The following is a 23,591-nucleotide window of genomic DNA, read 5'->3' on the forward strand; positions in this document are numbered from 1 at the left end:
GAGCAGTGTGACCCAGGGAGACTCTCACAGGCTGTATAAATCTAAAGCTGTGTGAGCTGTTCCAATCATTCTCTATGCGCACCTTATCCCGTCCATGGTCTCCCATAGCAAGAACCTCCACTATCTGATTGACTCTTGAGGCATAATCTGACTTTGCAAGAGGAGGAGGAGAGAGGGCTTCACACTTACCTGGTTCCCAGTGAGGAGACAAGAGGATGGCAGAGCTGGGATCTGGGCTGCCTTTTATACTGGTCCTTCATTGCTGCAAGCCAAGAGGCATCACTGGAACAGGCAATAATTTTATGACAAGCCCACAGTGAATGCGAGCCATCCCTGCTGAGTTTTGGTTTCCTGTGCTGCTTTTTCATTTCCAGATTTTTCCTGTGTCCATTCTCCAATGAAGGATTCTTTGAAGTGCTGCAATGAAAGGCCCAAAGATTTGTAGGGCAGGATTGCACTGGTGAGGCAGATGACTCAGCTTTAGTGCTGGATGGGTCCAGAGCAGGCAAGTGACATCAACCTTGTTCTCTGCAGTGGAGCTCTTTGAAGTGTCATTCTCAGGATAAGCTCCTGAGAGCACCAGCTGGATACCCAAGGCTTCCTGTACATGAGGATGTGCCTCGTCCTTCTCTTTATCTGCCTCCTCAGCTCACTCTGATGGCCATTTGATTTGGCTTTCCACCGTGTGAGTTTTCTGCTGGGATTTAACCCTATGCCATGTAGCATTGTCCTCTAGAAAACTGTTTTTGATAGTTTCATTTTGTGCATTCTCTGTGCAATCTGTCAGTTCACAAAAAATGTCACAGATTCATAGAATAATTTGTGTATGAAGAGTCCTGAAAGATCGTCTAGTTCCAACAACTTCTACAAACAGGGATTCTTTCCATTGTATGTGGGTGGCTGGACTGGATGACCTCAGAGGTCTTTCCCAACCTTGGTGATATTCCATGATTCTATAACTAAGGATTTATTCCTCAGCTTTAAGAGATCCACCCTCCAGTGCCTAGAGGGCTGATGGAGTGCAAAATTGTTCTCCAAGGCCATCTCTGTGCAGGTTTATAGTCCAGATAGGGATAAACTCAAGGATGCAGCAAAGTGGAAGCCTCTTTTTCTCCATCCCAACTCACTCCAATGGTCTCATGTGATCAAAAGTCCAGGTAGGTGGGCTGGACTGCTGGGTTTCAATTCTCTTTCTCATTCAGCTGCCATCTGGAGGAATTGTTGGACCTATGTACACAGAGTTGGCCTGACCATGTGCACATGCCCAATAAGTCCCAAGGCCCATTTTTTTCCCTCTGTGTACTGGTGTCAGGAGCTGTTGCAGCCTGGGTACCTCATCGTCTGAAGAGATCTAGGGAAGGCTGGAGTGTTTGTGTTTAGCTGATTAGTGCCAGCAGTCCAGATCTAGTATTTCTCTGAAGCCTCCCATCAGTTCCCAGCACCCATCCGCTTCCTTAAGACCTTCCTGTTTCCTGACCCAGGGGGAAAGAAGTTTTGTCATGTGTTTATGATTGTTTGGTTATTGTCATAACATCATGCAGTGCAGCACAGGGTCACTCCCAGTTTAAACAGGAGATAATGCTCCAGTTCCATAGATCGTGAATAGTTTCAGGTACCTGCTTCTTAGAAGAACTACGTACTACATACCCCAGAAGACTTTGGTTTTTTGTGTTTCTGTTTTCCATTCAGATGGAAAAGATAACAACCATCCACAAATCACTTGCCCCCTTTTCAGTCATCTCATCTCTGTTGCATGTGCCATCTTGTCACAGCATCAGAGAAAGGCCTTTGGCTTTTTATTTGATTTATTACCTACAATTCTAAGTATATTGTATTATATTGTACTGCAGTGTGATATCTTGTGTTCTGATACCTTATTTGGTAAACTAGGTTGTTTCTACACAAATTGTTCCCACTGCTTTGTTTTTCATCCCATCTCTCTGCCCTTTTCCCCCTTTTCCTTTTTTCTCTTTACCAGGGTGTGGGTCTGCGTGGACCCCTGTCTCACTAGTAACAGAACCGGGCCGAACCAGCATGTAAACTGTTGGCACTGTGCTTCTCAGGTGCTCAGCTGTACTTCAAGCAACAACACAAGACAAGGAAGGCACAGCAGGTGCCATGGCAAAAAGGCCATAGCGAGAGGCAGTCAGGATGGTTGAGGTTGGAAGATGGTGACATCCTGGAACAGGAAAGAGGCCCTTGTTTTAGTCACAGACATGCAGCTTCAGAAGAGGCACAGCCCCCTGGGCACTGGGGACAACAAGCAATCCATTGCAGTGGCTCATCAGAAGTGGCTGAACTCAAACCCTATGACTACAGGAAGAAGAAAAGGTGTGTGAGAATTAAGGAGACATCTCCCTTGGATAGTGGATTCTCCAATTTGCTGAAGTCTTGTGTTTGTTTTCCTTGGCAGGGATTACCACCTGGGATGCTGCAGAGGGACTCCCAGGGCTTGTCTGCATATCTGTGTTACCATCCCATGCAGCTCTTCCATGTGAGCCTGCTTCCAGACAGCGGTGACTTTAACCACCTCATTCTGCCCCAGGGGCAGAAAGGCTGGACACCAGGAATTCTGGAGATTTCTGAAATCAAAGGGAGACAACATTTATAATCCAGATAGCTGATGGAGTGATTAAGAGAAACTGTTTATTGGAACTCTTCCTCACAAACAAGGAGAAACTCTTGAATATGGTATGAAGAAAGGACAGCCTTCACTGCAGTGACCATGAGTCTGTGCATCTTCAGATCCTGAGAGGACTGACCAAGGGCAGAATTGCAATCATGAGCTTCAAAAGAGTCATCTCAGGCTCCTTAGGAAGACATGTGGCAGAAGATGGAAACTATCCTGGAGGGGAAAATGCTGGAGAGCTGGCTAATCTTTGAAGGCAGCCTCCTCAAAGCACAAGACAAGCCCACTCCATATCCATGCATATTTAAGAGACACCAGCATGCAGTCACACGGAGCTCCTCTCTGAGCTGAAGAGAAAAAAAATGAAATAAGATTTAAAAAGAGAAAATACACAAAAAGTGGCAGGCTAACTGTGAGTAACCCTGAGACTGCTGCCCATGCAAAGATGCAGTAAGGAACACACAGCTCAGCCTGAGTTACTTAACAGGGAAGAAGAGTGAGAAAAGCGTCTGTAAGTCCATTCTTGCAGCAAAAAGAAAGCTAAGAAGATTGTATGTGCTTGGCAACATGAGAAGAGGGAAATAGTGAGAAGAAAATTCCTAACATAATTTACCCTTCTTTTTCCTTCATTTTCATAACAAGTCATCTAGACAGACCTACAAGGCCCCTGAATTTCATTCATAGAATCCATGGGAATTGATATTTTTAACCCTGTAAAGGAACAAAACGTTATGGAGAACATAATCCAGTTGGACATACTTGTACCCTTGAGATGAGATGCCAAGCCTCCAACAGTTTTTGTTGATAGATGTAGTGATGCTGCTCTCCTTCACTCTCAGGGGTCATGACGCTTGGGTGATGGCAGCCATCACTAGGAAAGAACAACATGCATCAAAAAAATCTTTAGAAAGACTGAGAAAGGGAATTCAGGGAAGTCTGGCCAATTGTACTTCATTCACTCCTTGATCAAGTGTGTGCCTTGGAGCAGATGTCTCTAGATGCCATTACATGACATCCGAAAGACAGCGAGGTGGTTTGGAGCAGCCCGGGGCGGAGCTGGCGGCGGCGGCGGCGGGGAGGAGGCGGCGCGGGCGGAGCAGAGCCGGGGCTGGCGGGGGCAGCGCGGCGCGGGCGGCGGAGCGGCGGGATGCGGCAGTGCCGGGCCGCGGGGCTGCTGGGTGCGCGGGGCTGCGGCCGGCGGGGCCGGACTGCGGGGCTGCGGGGGGACGGGGTCGCGAACGCCTCTGTACGATTGGCATCTTTCTGACCTCGTGCACCTCTCTCTCCTCCTGCATGAAATTTCTGTGGAAGAAAATGGATTTTCTGAGTTTGCTGCTGCTTCTCTTCTCGGCAGCGGCTGTGAGCAGAGCCCAGGTGCAGCAGGAGCCGGCGGCAGAGACCAGAGAGGGCATCAGCATCAACATCACCTGCTCACACCCCAGCATACAGTCCAACGAGATCATCTACTGGTACCGTCAGCTCCCGGGCCGAGGACCCGCATTAATCGTCAGCGCCGTTAAAGGCTTCAAGCAGGTGTCGGACCCGGAGGGGCAGCTGTGGGTGTCGGCAGACCGCCGCTCCAGCGTCCTGCGGCTCGCCCGGCCCCGGCTCGGGGACGCGGCGCTGTATTACTGCGCCGTGGGCGCACGGGGAGACGAGCCGGGGCTGCGGCCGGGCACGAACCGCTTGGGGCGGGGCGGGGGCACAGTGCCGTCCGGGCCCGCAGGGGGCGCTGCCTGCATGGCCGCCAAACTCCATCCTGACCGAGATGCGCCGCCCTGAGGTCTCCACAGAAACGAGCGCTGCACCCATAGCAGCCACTGACTGCGTCCAGTTTGAGTCAGATAGTTATGTCCGAAGTGAGTAGGACAGCACAATTGATAGCACTTGCTATGTTTGACAGCAGAGGGACATCCACACAATTTTATTCCAACTTCCATCTTCACATTCTTCCCCTCTGTCACAGTGATGAGAGCAGGTGGAGCTCTGTTCTTGGGAGCCTGCGGGGTGGTTTGCCTCCGTGGCCTCCCACACACTCCCAGTTATTCCTGTGAGCACAGCAATGTCTTTGCTCTCTCTTTGCTGGATGTGTGAGGGTCATTGTTGGAAGAAACATGGCAAGGCAAAGGCTGGTGACCACATCTAGTGCCCAAGAGAGGAGCCTCTTCAGGATGTCACAACTTCCCACTCTTCTGGGAACTGAGACTGGTTTTCTTAAACACTCATCTTACAGCCAATCTCCCTGAGCATCTCTGGAGGCCACACACAGTGGGAATCACAGAATCATAGAATTGCTTGGTTAGAAAAGACCCTCAAATCATCATGTCCAACTGCAACCTAATCACACTACCCTAGTTCTACTAACTAACTAGCTACCCTAACAATCCTCCACTAAATCATGTTCCACATCCAGATGGTCTTTCAGAGATGGTGACTCAACCACCTCCCTGGGGAACCAATCCCAGTGCATAAAAACTCTTTCTGTAAAAAAATTCTTCCAGCCTAAACCTTCCTGGCACAACTCAAGGCCATTTCCCCTCAGCCTGTCACCTGTCACCGGTGAGAAGAGACCAACCCACAGTGGAACAGAGGCTCCACAGATCAGGATTCACTTGATTTCCTGATGGAATTCATGCAGGACATGTGCCTGCCTTTCCAGCAGAGGTTGGTTTGGTTCTGGGGATCTTCAGAGTTCAGAAGAGAGTAGGAGAAAAAAAAAATAAAAAAAAAAGCAAAAAAAAAAATTGGAGAAAAACAGTAGAAAGAGGTAGGTGGAGGAATAGAAAGCTAAGACACGAACCAGGCTTTCCAAAAGCCCAGACTTCCCTTTCCATCCAGTCCTGATCCAGGTCTATAAATATCTGAGGTGTGGGAGGCAGAGAGTGGCGATGCCAGACTGTTTTCAGCAGTGTGTAGAGACAGGACAAGGGGGAACAGCCAGAAAATGCAGCATAGGATGCCCCACATAAAAACTTCCTTAGGTGAAGTGACGGAGCACTGGAACAGGCTGCCCAGGGAAGTCATGCAGTCTCCTTCTCTGGAGATGTTCAAGACCCACCTGGACACCGACTTGTGCGACCTCGTGTAGGGAACTGCTTTGGCAGTGGGTTGGACCTGATGATCTTTGCAGGTCCCTTCCTACCCCTACAATTCTGTGATTCTGTGATTTCCTACAGCAGCTGAGGGTGATCAAGTATTCTGAAAGCAGGGTCTTGAAGATTCCTTCTTGATCCAGCGCCATATTTGCTGTTTATGGTAGAATTTCTCCTGGACCAACGGCTTCAGCAGGGCGGGCACCTTCTGCCACAGGAGCGGCTGCCCAAGCCAGACAAGTCAAAGCCCCCCGAGGTGATGGGCACGCCCTCAGAGCTGAGGATGCGGCCAACAGCAGCGGAGGTGGAGGAGCCCACAACGGTGTTCTGCGGGAAGGAGCTGAGGATGGGTCCAGGCAGGGTCACCACCACGGGAGAGGGCTCAATGACGATGGTGGAGTTCTGGCACTGCCTGACACAGGGCTCATTGCAGCTGATGGTCAGAAGGGTTTGGATGTATGGCCAGAATGGCAGGCAATTAGGTTAGTCCAGACAGTTTGTAGGTGTATCAAAAAGAGATCTTTGTGGGAAATATATATATATAAATATAGATAGATAGATAGATAGATAGATAGATAGATACTGTAAAGAGAAGTGAGAGTAAGAGTGAGTAGAAGAGAGAAATTGTAGACATGCGGCAGTTTGTTGGAGAAACCAAGGTAGCCTCTTCCTGTGTCTTTGCATAGCAAGCCAAAGATGTTCAGCTACTCCTAGAACAACAGCTCAAAGATTGTTCTTTCCATTGCCATGTTGTGAGATCCTGAGGGTCTTTGCAACAATGTCCATCATCTTTACTGAGGAGACAGTGTAGGCCCAGGGGGTGACTGGCACTCCCTGGCAGCTGAGGATGCTGCCAGCAGCAGTGGAGGTGCAGGATCCCGGAACAGTGCTCTGTGGGAAGAAACTGAGAATTGTGTCAGGCAGGATCAACACTGCAGATGAGAGCTTGATAGCAGTGGTGGAGTTCTGGTACTGCTTGACACTGGGATCTTTTGAGCTGCAGTTCAGAGGTTTTGGGCTGCAGGGTTGGCATGGCAGGCACTGGTCTCAGCACACTTCTTGATGTCAGAGATGCAGTTAGGAGAGCAGAGCTGGAGGAAGCAGGAGATGGATGAGGACCACTTTGGCACCACACCATGAGGGAACAAAGGCACATGTAGTGCCAGGACCCAGGAAGTGCCTCTAGGTCCTAAATAGCTACCATTAAGACCCTAGATTGGCACAGGTCCAGCCTCTCTCCATGCCAGATCTCCCCGTTTTCTTCATGACAAGCAGTCCCAAGATTTGGCACGGAACAAAGCTGATAGCAGTTGAGAGGTCCATTGAACTGAGATGTCCATTGAGCTGAAAACTCCTTATGGAGAATGAGGGGTACAAGGTGGGGCCTCACACTCACCATATTGCCTACAAGGAGGTAAGAATAGGGGATGAGAGAGAAAGGAGCTGGCTACCCTTTTCAATGGGCCTAATCTGCCCCATATGAAGAGGCATCCTTTGTAGCTGTGATTATTTTCTGACAAGTCCCTCTTGAATACGTAACTTTGTAACTAATGATGGGGGCTGTTGTCACAGTTTCATGTGTGACAGGGAAAGGGATTTCCTTTCTCCCCTCTTTCAGAGAGAAGGAAATAGAAATTAAGATAATGAAGAAATTAGCCCAGTTAAGATAAGGAGAGATAACAAATTTACTACGAGCAGTAAAAATATGAAAGAGAGTTACAATTAATAACTCAAATGAGAGAGAGAGAGGGAAAGGCTGTGACCATGCTGTTGGAACCCAGAATGCTCTCAACCCAGACTCAGAGATCACGTAGGGAACAGTGGAGGTTCATGGGATAGTTTCCTTGGAGTGTCAGAACTCAATTGAACTGCTTGAGAGCACAGGAGCAGAAGTACAGCTCTGCCCTGCACTGTGCCTCCGCACCCAGTATCCTTCTGCACGATGATACGGAACACTGATAAAACCAGTACATCTGTGCACTGGCTTCCTACACTGCTGTATTATATATTATGCCATTCCCATTCCCCAGTAAAGGCATCTTTTGAATGGCAGGAAAAGTAGCCCAAGCATTCCAAGAATGTCCAGGCAACACCTGTAATCGTGGTATTTTTACTAAGACAAAAAAGAAGAGAAATGGAAGCAGACTGAGCCAGCAGAGAGCCTTCTGATTATCTTTTCTCAAGAAGTCAGTTAATTAGCCTTGAATTTCCTCACCTCTCTTAATGAGATCCCAAATAAAAAGTACACCCTTGGTGTAAAACACACGGTATCTAGGCTTGCTTTCTGCCACAAGTGAAGGTATTTTGAGAAAAACTCACAGGCCTGTTTCCTCACAAAAGGAAAGAAGGAAAGAAAAAGGAAAGAAACCTTTGTGTTGTAGAAACACAAAGGATGTGGAAAAGATGGCAGTAAGTTCTTCTCAGAAGTGCACAGTGATCGGATGATAATCATACCATTTAGAGCCATGTAAGTTCAGATGAGCTATTGGAAACTCTTTTTCTTTCTTCTAACCCTGAAAATCCTTAGGCAGTGCAGTAGGTGGTCCAGGAATTGTCTCCAGTCTGGGAAATGTCCAAGATATTCTGGTCATATCGCTGTCAATCCTCATCTAATGAAATCTTCTCCAAGTTGAGAATCTGAATGAACCAATTCTACTAGTCCTGTCCAACCCAAATAATTCTAAGATTCAGTGGGAAGGAAGAAGAGTAAGAACAGTTGCATTTTCTATGTTTGTTAAAGGCTGGAAGGAAGAAGTGGACAAACAGAGATTACAACAGGTTTATGTGTGGAAGGGATTTTTTTTTTAAATTTTTTCCCAATGATCTTTTAAGAAAGCAGACTTTGAGATGGGATGAGATAGCTCTGCAGTATTTTTTTCTAACATATAGTTCAGAGTATGTTTTTATTCTTCTTCTTTTTAACATTATTATTCTCTTACAGAGATTTGATGAAGTCCTTTAGAGACTCTACAGCCCTTGTTGGAGCCTAGTTCCTCACTTCAGTTGCACATTGGCCCACTTCAACCAACCACGGACAGACACCTGGGGCTGCTTTACTGCAAGGTTCCTTGCCTCTTTCTGGGGACCTGGGGAAATTATGCTGTTGCCAGGCGATGGAGGAAGGAAAAGGGAGAGGTGGTATAAATATGGGGGGGACATCTGTTCCCATAAGAAAAGCTACAATTTCCAAATAACTGGAGTCCTGAGGAGAGGGTAAGTGGGGCAGAACATCAGAAACTCTACAATGTCCATTAGGCAAGTACTAAAGAGCAGATATTTATTGCAACAGATGGGAGGACTCCACTGGAAGCTCAGATCAGGAACACAGCCTCCCTGGCACGGGTGCTCCAGAGTCACCACATCTCCAAGCTGTGAAGATTTAGGCTGAGGAAGAGACACGTATAACAGCTGAAGGAGGGAGGACCCCAACACCAGACAAGTATATTCTCCTCTTCAATTTATTCTTTTGGTCTCTTTGCCAAGTCATTTCCTGCAGCTCTTTGTTCTCTTAGGGCTCTTGGTGGAGATGTGTGTTTTTCTGAGGCTCTCTGACACGTGCAGAAGGATCAGTCTCAGCACGCACCTCAGATATCGTCACTGCCTAAACCAATCACTGACTTTAGCTGATGACGTTTCTTCTCTCCTGGAGACTCTTTCCCTATCAAATTCTCTCCTCCAAAAACTGCTCTTGAATTATTGGGAAAAAAATGCTGGGAAGCATTAGATCATGCCTTGGTTTTTCCACCAGTTTTCTCATGATGCTGTTAATGCTAGAAAAGAAAATATGAGGCAGAGAAGACCATCTCAATCATCTCAGACCTCCTTCCAGTCCTTCCCTCTTACCAACCATTCTTGTCCCTTTGCCTGTCCGCACTGATCTGTGTGGGCCCAGTGTTTCACATATCATTGCAGAAGCCTTTTTCTATTCTTCAAATATAATTTTTTTGGCTTGGCAAGATACTCACTAACGACAGCTCAAATTGGATGCAGGAGCCTCTCATCCCACTTTGGTGTTCTGTCAGCCTCTGTTTTGTCTGACACGTAATAGAGCATGCACTGACTGCTCATTTCCTTCTGCATGCCAGCACTAGCAGAGCTTTCTTTTCCCTCCCTTCCTTGAGATTAGGTCCATCTGAGGGGCAATGGAAGGGGTACCCAGCTCTCTCCTGGCAGTGCTGCTTCCTCTGAGCGCTCATAGATCTGCAGAGAATCCTCTTACAGGAGGGGCTGAATTCAGGGGCTTGAGAGGAAAGACAAGGTGATAAAAGAGATCACACCCTGAAACTCTCCTCTACACCCTGGAATTCTCCTCCCTGGAGACAAGACCATTTTTTTACCATGAGCTGTGAAGAGGGCATGTGGTCCATTCTGAGTTGTATGCTGTTCTGCACAGCAGGGACTGGAAGAGATCAGAGACTTGCTTCAGCCTGGCAGAACCATGCAAAATTCATCCTCATCCTCTGACTTTTCCCAACTCCCAGCAGGGTGGACCTTGCCTGGGTGGGCATTTCTAGAGAACATAATGGTGCTGGTACATCACTTCAGCAAGAATTCTATTCCTCAGGCTCCACCTGAAATCCCCAAGTAGAGAGTAGGTGGTGCAAGTTTTCTTGTGCATTTGCCAAGCCCCTGTGGAAATGCTCCCCCACTCTGCTCCGTTCAGGTTGGCCTCATGTCGTGGTTTTGTGGTTTGTTATCAGTATTCCGCATCATAGCATCATGTAGCCTGCTGGGAGCTAAAGATTCAATGCTGCAGTTCTGTTCTCAGAAGAGAAGAGCAAACTGCAGCTCCCAGAAGGCTTTATTATTCTTTTTCCATTTTTCATTCAGAGGGAAAGACAAAACTGATTGGGAGTCACAAGATTGTTCTGCTTTTGCCCACCTTGGCTCTCTGTGCTCCCTGGCTGTCTCACCTACAACATTAGAGTAAGGCCCTTGCTCTCAGACACCCTCTTTCATTTATGTGATTTATTATCTTCGATTCCAATGACACTGGATTATATTGCATTATCTCACAATTCATTATCTTTTTTAGCAAGTTAGTTTTTTCCTTAGGTTGTGACCACTGCTTTTTCTTATCTAGGCCCATTTCCCTACCACCCCCTGCCCCCTTCCCCTTTTCCCAGGGCATGGGACCATGGCTCATCTTGTCCCTCTGTCACTGGACTAGGCCAGACCAGGCCAAACCACGGCATTTTTTGGGTGCATTGGAGGGGAAATAAAACCAAACTTTTTAACCAACCACACACAAGAGATTTATTAGAGTGCCATATGGAGAACCACAGCTCTTCATTGGAGAGCTCTGATGCCCTAACCTTCACAGAAAGATGAGACTGTAGGCAGAGTGGTCTGCCAAGTTTGGGCACTGCACCAAATTTTATTATTATTATTATCATTATTATTATTATTATTATGGGCACCATGACAAGTATGAAACTGTTCTTTAGTTTAGAAGGGTTGCATGAGGGATTAAATGCCATTATGGTCAGAATTATAATTCTTAGAATGTACTGGTTTCTTATTAAGTCTGCCGTTCTCTGTTCTGCAGTTATATATATACATAAAACAAACGAGAAGCACTGGTGGAGACACCCATCTGTACCTGTATGCAATGTGAATAGTTTGAGCACTAAAAGTAACATCCCAGAAGAAGTACTAATTTTATAGACCACACAGTGTTTAAACAGGCTTCTAGATTCTCCTCTTGGTTTCCCACATGTTTTTGAAATGCTCCATCTAGAACATTCATGCTGATTATGTTATCAATCTCCCTGAATGTATTCCTCCCCATTTACATTATCTGGAGGAAGCTTTCCCCAAACCCAGAGAATACTGAGTGGCAGGGAATGTGGAGGGGTTCAGGAAAAATCTGACAGAGATGGGGACTTGCAGTGTCATGAAATTGCACCCTTGAACACCTGCAGAACCCCAAGAACCTCAGAAAATATTTAAGTCAGTGATGTTATGGCTTAGGTAGATCTGACGAGGCCAGAGTCCCGCTAGCCGCGCACAGGCGCCCAGCACTCGCAGCCCACAGCAAGTCCGAGCGCCGCCGGCGCAGGGCTCAGCCCCGGGGCGGAGCTGGCGGCGGCGGCGGGGAGGAGGCGGCGCGGGCGGAGCAGAGCCGGGGTTGGCGGGGGCAGCGCGGCGCGAGCGGCGGAGCGGCGGGATGCGGCAGTGCAGGGCCGCTGGGCTGGCGGGGCTGGCCGCGGTGCTCCTGGGTGCGCGGGGCTGCCGCCGGCGGGGCTGGACTGCGGGGGGAAGGGGCCGGGCTCATGTCTGTCCGCTTCTTTCTGGCCTCTCTCCTTTCTATTGGAGCAAGAGGATTTTCTGAGTTTTTCTTGTTTTCTTCTCGGCAGTGGCTGTGAGCAGAGCCCAGGTGCAGCAGGAGCCGTCGGCAGCGACCAGCGAAGGCACCGGTATCAACATCACCTGCTCACACCCTAACATCCAGTCTTATGATTACATCTACTGGTACCGTCAGCTCCCGGGCAGGAGCCCCGCATTCATCGAGTTCATCCACCAAGGCTCCAAGGAGCTGCATGAGTTGGCTGGGCGGCTATCGATGTCCGCAGACCGCCGCTCCAGCGCCCTGTGGCTCGCCCGGCCCCGGTTCGGGGACGCGGCGGTGTATTACTGTGCCGTGAACCCACGGGGCGTGGAGTCGGGGCTGCGGCAGAGCAAGAACCGCTTCGGGCGGGGCGGGCGGCGGCGCAGTGCCGTCCGGGCCCGCAGGGGGCGCTGCCGCTCCTTCCGCCGGGCCGCCTCTCCTCTCCCGGCCCCGCCGAGCTGACAGTGCCAGCACGGAACGCGTCCCTCGCACTGCTCGGCATCCCGGAGTAAGAGATTCCAGCTGCGCACCTTCATGAACACGGCATGTCGAGATCACAGACACTTTCAAGTGGTCCCCACTGTGGCTCTGTTTTAAGACCATGAGCTTGTGTGACAGGATTCGGGGTCTTTGGAGGTGAGGTCCAGGACTGCTTTTTCACTAAACCCCCATACACAGCTCAGCTCCACACAGCCTCGGGGTCACTGGGTGGAATGGAGGAGAGAATAAGGAAAGGTAAATGCATGAACCAAGAACTTATGGGCTGAGATAGCATATAAGGCGAGCTCAATGACGAGCGTGCAAGTAAACCAAAACAATGAATTCATTCACTACATCTAATCAGTAGGCATGTATGCAGGCACATGTTCAGCCATTTCCAGGAAAGCAGGGCTCACCACGCAGAACAGTTTCTTGGGAAGACAATCACCATCTCTCCAAACATCCCTGCTGTCTTCTTCAGCTTTTGTTGCTGAGCATGACCTCAGATGGCATGGAAAGTCTTTGGTTGGTTTTGTAAGCTGTTCTGACTGTCATCTCCAAGATTCTTGTGCTCTATGAATCCTCACTGACAGGGCAGCATCAGAGACAGGAAAATCCTTTATTCTGTACAAGCACTGCAACAACTACAATCAGGATGAGGAGATCAGATAAGAACTCGGAGTAGATGCACTGCAACCCCAAGAGATGCCAGGTTCATACTGCAAGATAGATCGACTCAGAGAGATGTGCAACATTATTCTAAGCAGTTGAATGTGAGGTTAGTGAGAGGTAACGCCTCTGGAAAGAGGCTCTGAGATCCAGATCCTCACAGGGAAAATCTGTGTAGCTCCCCCAGCTGACCCAGCTGTTTAAGCCCATGTTCAAAGGCTTCAGAAGCACAGAGCAAAGGATCAAATCCTAAATGTTTTCCTTCCCCTAAACATCCCATGTCCAGTGCAATACCCAAATACATTTCTACAGCATCCCATGCAGATTCTGAAGTGTGATGGTTGTACTCCACATCAGGGTTGAGGTAAGGACAGGGCACGTGTCAGAAAGAGAGATGGGACAGAGGGAAATGGAAGAAGGGAAAGAGAAGGAGGGGGCACGTAGAGAAAAGCATCTCTGAGAGGTATGGAAGGTGGATGAGATGAACCATTCCTGTCTGGCTGGAATAAGAAAGCCATGGTCTGGATCCCACCTGGAGATGGAATTCAGGTCTGTCCTCATGCTGGGATGGACCCTAAGATCTGTGAGGGAGGACTTGGAATCCTGCAGGGAACATGGACATTTGAGACAGCAAATAATAATAAATACTTCGTAAAAGAGAGGGCAGAAATGGACTCATTCAGGAAGGAGTTTCAACAGGCCTGAATATGTATTTGTACACGTGTTCCATTTGAAACTGATTGTTTATTTGATCACTTTCCCTTTTCCTTTGTTTAACTGTGCTGAAAACTCAATGCCATGACTTTCTGATGGTGCTGCTGAGAGGCACTTCAAAGCCTGAACTCAGGATGGGATTTCTCCCCAAATCTTTGACTCAAGGCACTCAGTTTTCTCTGAGGATAGACAGCTTTCAGCACCTCAAGGAACCTGCAAACAAGAGCAGATTCAGCAGAGGCCACTGCAAGGTGTGCTGGCTGTGAGGGCTGCAGGCTCATGAAGGCTGTAAATCGACTTTGGCAACTCAAAGGGAATTACAAAAAAAAAAAATAATAATAATAATAATAATAAAAAGGGGGAAGAGGAGGGGGGAAGCGGGAAGGTGATAAAGAACTCAACAGCATAAATCTTTAAGGAAAAAGGGAGACGAGGAGAGGGACCAGAACTCTTCAGCCTCTAACTGATGGGCTAACAGGGAACTACAGGTGTAGCTTTGAAGTGGGTGAGCCTGAGCTTTTTGAGTGACAAGTGAAAAGATAACAACGAAGATCAGAAATGTCTGAGAGGATCCTGTGGCAGTGTGCAAAACTTTTAAGGAAGGCTTAGGAAGGGGGAAGGATCAAAGGTGTGAGAAATGGGGGAGTGGGGAGGAGCAAGGGGGGAGGAAGGACAAAAAGTTTACGTCAGTACACCTGCTGGGATCATCACTGCTCCAGAGAAGCCAGGCTCCACACAAGGCTATTAGCTGTGCTGAGGGCCGATGCTAACATTAATGGGGTGCATGAATGTGGGAGTGCTTGCAGAACTAATGGGTGAAGGTGTGTGCTTGCACTGGGGAACTGCAGTCCTGATTAGCCTGAGAGGAGGAACAGGGCTTGGCTCTGAGCTTCGGGCTTATAAGAGAACTGGTGTTGTTACCTGTGGGTGTTGCTATGGCAGTGAGTGCCCTGCCTGTGCAGCCAGCAGAGTCATTTCCGGCAGCTCTGTCGTCTTGGGGCTGGGAGGTGGTTTTCTGCCTCTTGCTCACTCACAAACAAGAGGCTCGGTCTCAGCATGCACCGCAGCTCTCTCGTCCTCACTGCCTTCCTGGGACAACTGCTGGGTAAGTGCTGGCTTTTAGTCAAGGCACCCATCTTCTCCCCACAAAGCGCTCACCAGCCTCACTGGGCTTTGTGGCAAACAGCTCCTGGGTAACAATAAAGCTTGGGCAAATACTGACTGGCTGTTGTGGCTTTGCACCACTTCTCTCAAGATACTGCTGCTGTTGGAAATGACAAGGGAAGATGGAGGAGAACTCAGAATCCTCTCCTGCTTTTCTTTTCCCTTCTCTCTCTCTCTCACTGCCTTTCTCTTCTGGCCCAACAGCTGCCACCTCCAGAGATCACAGACATCCCTGCAGTCCCACATTTCAGCCTTTCCAAGAGAAAGAAGCAGATCCTGTCACAGCAGTGACATTAAACATCTCATAAAAACAGCATTAAGGGAATGTCCCAGTCTGACTGCTTCCTGGTGCATTCTTGCCATAGCCTCTGGTGTTCTCCTGGTTGTCAGCACAGCCAGAGATCACACTTGTCACCATTCAGCTCAGCTTTGTGTATACCGAGGGACTTAGGAGCCCTCCAAGATGGCACGGATGGAGAAGTAGGATGCATCTTTTCCCTAAAGCTCCATGGGTCCCTCAACCTGCACAGCCATGACAGCTGTTCCATGTTCCTCTCAGCAGGGGCACAGCACAGGATCTGCTCGGGACCAGAAGCTGAGAGCTCTTCCAAAACCACCTTCATATGCCCAGACCTCAACAGCTTTCTGCTGGACAAAGGAGAGGGAGCCTTCTCTCCTGCTGTTTTGTATCCATTTCATGTCAGCAGCCTGGAACCTTCCCTGCAGAGCTGCTCACCTTTGCTTTCTTCTTCCAGGTGCCATGGGGCAGACCATTGTCAGCCAGCAAGAAGGACAGGTCACAGTGCAGGAGAGAAACACCTTCCAGACCACCTGCACATACCAGGCAACTAACTTTAATGGTTTGTTTTGGTACCAGCAGAAGAAAGGCCAAGCTCCCCAGCTGGTCACATATCAGGCAGCAGCAGGCTCCAAGCAGAACGGCCGTTTCACCACGTGGCTGAACACCACCGGGAAATACAGCCTGCTGCGGCTGGCAGAAGTCGAGCTGTCTGACAGCGCCTTGTACCTCTGTGCTGTGCAGGACACCCTGGTGCAGGGAGCTTCCTTGGCCGTGCAACAACCCCAGGGAGGGAGGAGGTGTGTGTGCTGGAGGCGGAGCTCTGGGGAAGGGGCCCTCAGCTCTCCTGGCAGCGCTGCTTCCCTGTGCACATAGAAATCTGCAGCCCAGCGTGCCTTTACAGACGCCCAGCACTCACAGCCCGCAGCAAGCCCGAGTGCCGCCAGCGCAGGGCGCAACCCCGGGGCGGAGCTGGCGGCGGCGGCGGAGCAGAGCCGGGGCTGGCGAGGGCAGCGCGGCGCGGGCGGCGCAACGGCGGGATGCGGCAGTGCCGGGCCGCGGGGCTGGCGGGGCTGGCCGCGGTGCTCCTGGGTGCGCGGGGCTGCCGCCGGCGGGGCCGCACTGCGGGGCTGCGGGGGGCCGGGGCCGCGCTGATGTCTGCCCGTGCGGCTTCTTTCTGACCTTTCTCCTTTCTATTGGAGTAAGAGGATTTTCTGTTTTTTTTCTTGTTTTCTTCTCGGCAGTGGCTGTAAGCAGAGCAGAGGTGCAGCAGGAACCGTTGGCAGCGACCACCGAGGACATCGTAGTCAGCATCACCTGCTCACACCCCAACATTCAGTCTTACAGTGATATATACTGGTACCGTCAGTTCCCGGGCCGGAGCCCCGCATTCATCGGGTTCATTTATGAAGGTTCCAAGGACGTGCCGGACCCGGCGGGGCAGCTGTCGGTGTCGGCAGACCGCCGCTCCAGCGCCCTGCGGCTCGCCCGGCCCCGGCTTAGGGACGCGGCGCTGTATTACTGCGCCGTGGACCCACGGAAGCGAAGCCGGGGCTGCGGCCGGGCACGAACCGCGGCGGGCGGCACAGCTCGGCCCGCAGGGGGCGCTGCGGTGCTGGAAGACTTCCACCCAGCCCAGCGTTCAATGATCTGCTCGCGATTGCTTTCCAAGAGCATGAGTTTTTTTAACAGGGTTTTGTCTTGCCCCAAACACAGCACCTTTGGTATAGAGATGACTTCCTGACATTACAGCAAGTATCCGCACTTAATGCTCATTCTAATGACCCCTCTTTTTAACTCATTTCTTGCCACAGTGCTAATTTATCCACACAGGATCCTCCAAGAGAAGAGCTGGTGGGCACGTGTTCTCACTGCCATTGAGAAGGCATTAAAAATACTCAGCTTTAGTGCTTAGCTGAGTCAGGGGGTTTCTGCAGCCCGTGTTGAATCAGGAGGCTATGTGCACATATACCTGACAGCTGAGCAGAGGAGAAGGGCAGTGGAAGCAATCCCTTATCCATTGGCAGCAGAGGTGCAGGTATCTGAGTCTGGCTGAGTTTTGGATGGCAGGGGTAGCTCACTGAGGACACTTGCTCTTTGCTGGGACTGGCTGTGAGCATCAGGAGAGGCAAAGTGTGGGAAGTACATAGCGGTCACTTTTGGGACTTCTTACCTTATCAGTGACTAAGTGACCTTCGCAACCAGCAAATTCAGCTATGGCCTGACCACACAAGGCAGTTGTTCTTGAAGACCTCTGTAGGTCCCCTGCAATCATTCCGTTCCATGGAAGAAGTTCCCAGTACTGAAAAGTCTGTGCCTGACCATAGCTAGCCCTCACCACAGGACAGATTGATTTGATTTTTCTCTTGAGACCTTTAACCACCAGTTCCTCTTCACTCTTGAGATCCTTACTGTGGAAGAGGTGTGCCCCTCTGGAGCAGCAGAGAGAGCTTTGCTCCACCCCCGCTGTTGAAGTCTAGAGGCTGCTTATGGCTGGCAGAAAGAGAAGCTGAGAACTTGCCAGCTTCAGCTCTCTCGTTCCAAGCACTGCGTGATACCCAGTGAAGGCAAGAGTGTGACATGGTCCTGCTTTTTCTGACAGCCTTGATGCGACTGACAGACTTCGGTGAGATGTGATATTCTGAGGGGGAAGACTGGGGCAGGAGAGCACCCTGTCATTTCTGGAGGGGGGGGAAGTACAAATGCTGTCTTCCTGGTAGAACTGGAAATATTTTCTGTTGATAAAGCAGGACCTGCAGATGGGTACAGCAAATAATCTGGCAGATGTCAGCAGCAATGACAGTATGGAGATGAATAGGTCTCTGGCCTTCTCTTTTGCAGATACCTAGCAGTTTAGATGCTCTATTCATAGGTATGTATGGTGAAAGAAGATTGCTGCTAGGGAACAGACCAGAACAGTAGATAGGAGCTTGTGTCCTCCTGGATGTACTGGAGAAAATGCTGTTAGTCTGTGTGGAGATGGGTGTAATCCTTGATAGAGCAGGAAAGAAGGCTGAGTCCGTGCAAGAACTTAGATGTGGCTCAAGGACAAAGCATGGACAGAATATGTAGGATGAAGCATGGGGTAAATTTCACAGTAAGAAATCATAAAGTGAGGTGGGACATAGCTCACCTCTTCTGCCAAAAGAAATAAAGGGTTAATACAGCTCAGGAATTGACAGAACAGATGGATTCAGAGCCTAGAGTGATAAAACAAGTAAGCTGACAGCCTTGGGTATGAGTAGCAAAAGAAAAGTGCATGTATACTTAGCTCAGGATTTTACAGCCTGTGAAAATGAAATGCAGAGCGGAGACAGTGAGCAGGTTGGCACAGTGATAGATGCATGAGAGAGAGAAAATGGATATATAGTCAAGCTGTGCTGAAATGTGTTTCTGGCTTTACAGGTCGTGCACAGAAGGACTTTGTGCTGCAGTATCCACAAGAAACAGCCATTCAGACAGGACACGAGACAAGTCTGCACTGCAATTTCTCCACCAGCAGCTCGGTTTTCTACACGTACTGGTACCAGCAGCACCTGGCCCAGGCCCCTCAGCTGCTGCTGTGGGTGAATGCATTCAGGCCTCGTATGAGTTCTGGGAGGTTCTCCTCTGTGCTTTCTATGGAAAACTCCCATGTTCTTCTCCACGTGCGGGATGTCACGTTTCAGCACAGAGCTGTCTACTTCTGTGCACTGAGCACACGCTGATGCCTGCAGCATGCAGCTGTGTACAGGAAGCTGTGGGTGCTCTGAGAAGCAGCTGCCTCTCACCACCACTCACTCACTCATGTAGCTCTGAGCCCAGCCTGCCCAGCAAGGATACATGGGGCTTATAGTGAGGCTGTCTCTGCCTACCCAACCTGTGCAACAGGCACAAGTGTCATTAAGAAATACTGTTTGTTTTTTACAGATGTGTCCAAGCTCATGGGAAATGAGTAAAGGGTTTAGGGAGAGAGACTAACCAACAGAAATGCTATTGAGGATTGCTACTTTGGGTCATGGGAGTATTAACAGGACATACCAACCTGCTTGTCCTTCTGTTGTGCTTTGCACTGTCTCTGCCAACTGTTCCTGTCAGGGAGCTCTTTATGGGATGTCGCAGTTCATCAACCAGAGGCCTCTGTCATAGGAAAGTCCTTTATTCTTCTTCTTCTACTACATCTACTATTAATCACCCAACACAGAAACACACACACACATAGATATATATATATATCTATATATATGATTGCTCATTTCTTGCATACAAGTCTCAACAGTTCCAAGGCCTCCCTAAGCAACCATATCTAATCTTACATCTTGTTTCTAGGTCCAGTGTTTCTTCTTGACCAAAGCGTACAGTTCCCTATTGTAAAAGATCACCACCCATGACTGCCACCTCAGCACAGCAGCAGCAACAAACACGCTAACTAAGCAGACCTTGCTTTTGCCGTTCAGGCCTGTGATGCCCATGGCCTCATGGGAGTCAGGCTAACTGTGGATCCCCATGGGGACAGACCCCCAGCGAGCTCCACACAGTCCCCTTCACCTCCCCCTTCTTTATTTACAAAAAACGTGCAATTCATTGCATCTTGTCTCATTTTTTGCACACATTGCAGAAGACAAGGAATACAAATTAAAATGCAAAGGAGGGCAATCAAGCCCACAACAGCGGTTTTTAACAAGCTTTGAAGGCACCCAGCTAAGCCTCCAAGCAATCCCCCGAATACATCCCATCCGTCTTGCACTTGAAATTTCTGGACTCCAATTTGCAGATCCTGCATACTTTTATGGATGGATTCAGAGTGATCGGAAAGATTCATACAACAGAGACCGTCAAAATCCTCACAGCCACGGCCTTGTGCAAGCAGTACGAAACCAAATGCTGCCCTATTCTGAAGTGTGGCATGTCTGATGGAATCTACATCTAATAGCAAACCACTCAGGGATAAGGAAGTAGCATTAATTTGTTTCACAAGCCAACACCTTAACTTATTGAGTGTTGTAAGGGCTTGGGCAGAGGCAACTCCTGGGGCCAAAGCAGAAGCAGCTATAATGGCTCCAGGGTTCCAAAACTCTACCGTATCTTTACAATCAGCCTGAAAAGCATTTGGGGCTCTTAGTGCACTTCAAAATCATCGTGGTATTAGGTGTTAACAAGGTTAATCTACCTAAAGAACAAGGTCCTCCTTTATATGTGAGGGGATTGAGGGCCATGCCCTATCACCGCAGATAAGAAAAACACCTGCGGGCAAGCTGAGTGGGCAGTTAGTAGATCGAGAAATATTAGGAGAAGTATAGTTACACCATGCTGTATGATTTCTATATGCAGCTAAGGTAGAATTAACACACTGACCAAGTTTGATTTTTCCCCCCTAATCAAAGTACAGGCAATAGTCCATTTTAATAGATCCCAATAATTCCAATTCCTGTGGTTCCAGGATTATGGGAGGAAGGTATGGCACCCAACCGCCCCGCTGATCCACAACAGCGCTGGTGTTGGAAGGCACTGCAGATCACACTTCCGCAGGGATGGGCCAAGAGTCTAACAGTTGGCCCACCAGACAGGTTGTAAACGGATTTCCAGGAGAAGCTGCCAAAAGACATAGGGTATCCTGTCCAGTCTTGTTTGCCAAGGTGACCCAGATGTTCTGTTTAGGTTGGGGTGGGAGCCAGACAGTATATGTGCAGGAAATCAGGTAACAGCAGCAGATGGAGAGGTGGGGTGGACCCATCTCGCTGATGTCCACTTTGGGCCAGATCCTGTGGAAACACAAGCATATCCTCTACCCCACTTTAGTAATGGGTAAGGTCCTTCCCATTGCAGGGAATCTGGATTTTTGACCATTACCAAAGCCTTTTGTTTCTGTATGTGTTGTAAGGTCTGTGTGAAATGCCTACAAACAGGTGGCCCTTCTTTGGTCCAACGGTTTAAAAAATTCAGAATGTAACATGCCTTTGCAAGCCCCCACTCCCTCTCTTCTGTTTAATAAGCATGTTTTTAAGAGCTGCATGTGCCCATTCTATTATGGCCTGACCTGTAGGTGAGTGAGGTATACCTGTCTTATGCTGGATGCCCCATTGTTGAAAGAACAACTAAGTGGTACGGGCAACGTAACCCGGACCGTTGTCCGTTTTAATGAATTGGGGGACTCCAAGAACTGAAAAGGCAGCGAGAAAGTGCCTGCACATATCCTGGGCCTTCTCTCCCGTATGTGGCGAGGCATATATACAGGTGGAAAATGTATCTATGGAAACATGGACATATTTAAGCTTACCGAATTTGGAAAAATGTGTAACATCAGATTGCCACAGCTCTAGAGACTTTAGGCCTCTGGGATTAACCCTGATAGATGCGGTGGGGGAAAAAAGTTGACAATCAGGACAGGATTGTATGATGTCTTTGGCCTGTTCCTTGGTAATTTGAAAGGAACAACACAGAGCTTGAGCACTTTGATGGTAAAAATCATGTGATAGGTGGGCTTGAGCAAAACAGTCTGGGACCACAACGAGTTTTGTCCACCCGAGTATTGCCTTCTGTAATTGGGCCTAGTAATGAAGAGTGGGATCAGACCTGCTGAATGAAATAAAGGTGTGTATGTTTGCCAATTGCTTCTTGTAAACGCAGTAATAGTGCAAACAAGCAAGGGTTAGAGACTTCCTCCAGGTAAGCCCCTTCTATGCGCATCACTATACCTGCAACATAAGCAGTCAGTAACAATACTAATGGATTGCAAAAAACGTTCAAAAACCCGTACAACTGCAGTTAATTCCACAATCTGAGCTGATCCCTCCGTAATGAAAACATCCCCCTCCCAGCGCCCATTCTCTCCCTGCCATACTGATACTGCACAGCCCGTGCGACCTGAGCCATCTGTAAAAACTGTTAAGGCTGAAGGCAGGGGGTAGGTGCTAACTTAGAAGCAGGGATCAGAGGGAATGAATGCAGGGTTTGCAGGAGTCTGTGGGATGGGAAATGAGTTGTAATCTGGCCAGAATATCCAGCCAGTGCGTGCTGGAGTGCATCTGATTGAGTGAAGGCGAAGTCCCATTGGCAGAGATCAAAAAGAACATAAATGACTGACAGGTCTTGGGCATTGAGAGCAAGAAGACGATCACGGCCTTTGGAGATAAGCATGGCAACCATTTCAATTCAGGTAGTGATAGTTTTTGAAAATTTATGTGGCAGAAAGATCCATTCCACAATGACAAGTGGATCAGGGTTTTTAGGCAGCCATTGAGCTAACAAGCCATATGGTTGAAAGGAGAAATTGAGGATAAAAAGGTCAATTGCAGTAGTCGGATGCACTCAGTGTGCAGCTTGCAGAGTAATTTTATCAACAACAGATTGAAGAGCCGCGAGTGCATCTGGAGTGAGGCGTCTGGGGGAAGCGAGATCTGGGTCTCCTTCCAAGAGTGAAAAAAGTGGGTGGAGCTCTTCCGTAGAAATTCCTAAAAGGGGTCGAAGTCCCCTCCAATAGAGACATGCCTACTCTTCTCAGAATCACAGAACATCCTGAGTTGGAAGGAAACCATGAGGATTATCAAGTCCAACCCTTGGCTGCACAGAGGACCTCCCAAAATTCAAATCTGAGAGCACTGTCCAAATTGTACAAAGTTTGGGGCCATGATGAAAAACCAGGGACCTTTATTCTTGTGGCTTTAACTGCAAGGCAAAACACCATGAGAAGGAAAACTTTCATTTCTGCCCAACAGCCTTCAGCTAAGCCCTCAGCATGTGAGAAAGCTCCATTGTCCTGAGACTGTGGAAGACTTTCTGTTTGCTGCAGGGAGGTTCAAAAATTCATACTTGCACTCTGCTCTGGAGAATCACCAGTGCATGGGCGGGGAGGTGTTCCTGTGTCCCTGAATCTGTGCTGGTGTCTCTGCCCAACAGAAAACTGCTAGTCATCCCAAATCTGAGGACTCCTGTTTTCTGTCTGGGGATGCCTGGCAGCCTCCATGCCATGGATTATCCATGAAGAGAAAGACTTTGCCTTAAATTAGTCCTACTCCTGGGTCTCGTTTGATGAGTATTGCATCAATGATACTCCAAAGTATATATTGTAGCCTTGCATGTTATTAAGTAATCATAAGTAATCATAATCAACTTTACTAGTGAGAGTTTGCTGTTATTGGCAAATTATCAAAGATCTCTATGACCTTGTCATTCTGGGCAAAGACCAGCATGGACACGCTACCTTACTCATCAACTACACTGGGTCACACCCCAACA

At 48.8% G+C, this 23,591-nt stretch overlaps 1 gene segment (V, D, J or C); it reads left to right on the forward strand.

The window, feature by feature from the left end:
- The first annotated feature begins 14,363 nt into the window (after nucleotides 1-14,363).
- LOC128091711 (T cell receptor alpha variable 1-2-like) lies at nucleotides 14,364-16,842 on the forward strand. The segment is given in 3 exon segments: nucleotides 14,364-15,020; nucleotides 15,835-16,177; nucleotides 16,622-16,842. Coding segments are annotated over 3 exon segments (498 nt in total).
- The last annotated feature ends 6,749 nt before the right edge of the window (nucleotides 16,843-23,591 follow it).

This window comes from Tympanuchus pallidicinctus, unplaced genomic scaffold, assembly GCF_026119805.1.
Source record: "Tympanuchus pallidicinctus isolate F22 unplaced genomic scaffold, pur_lepc_1.0 scaffold50, whole genome shotgun sequence".
Classification (NCBI taxonomy): domain Eukaryota; kingdom Metazoa; phylum Chordata; class Aves; order Galliformes; family Phasianidae; genus Tympanuchus; species Tympanuchus pallidicinctus.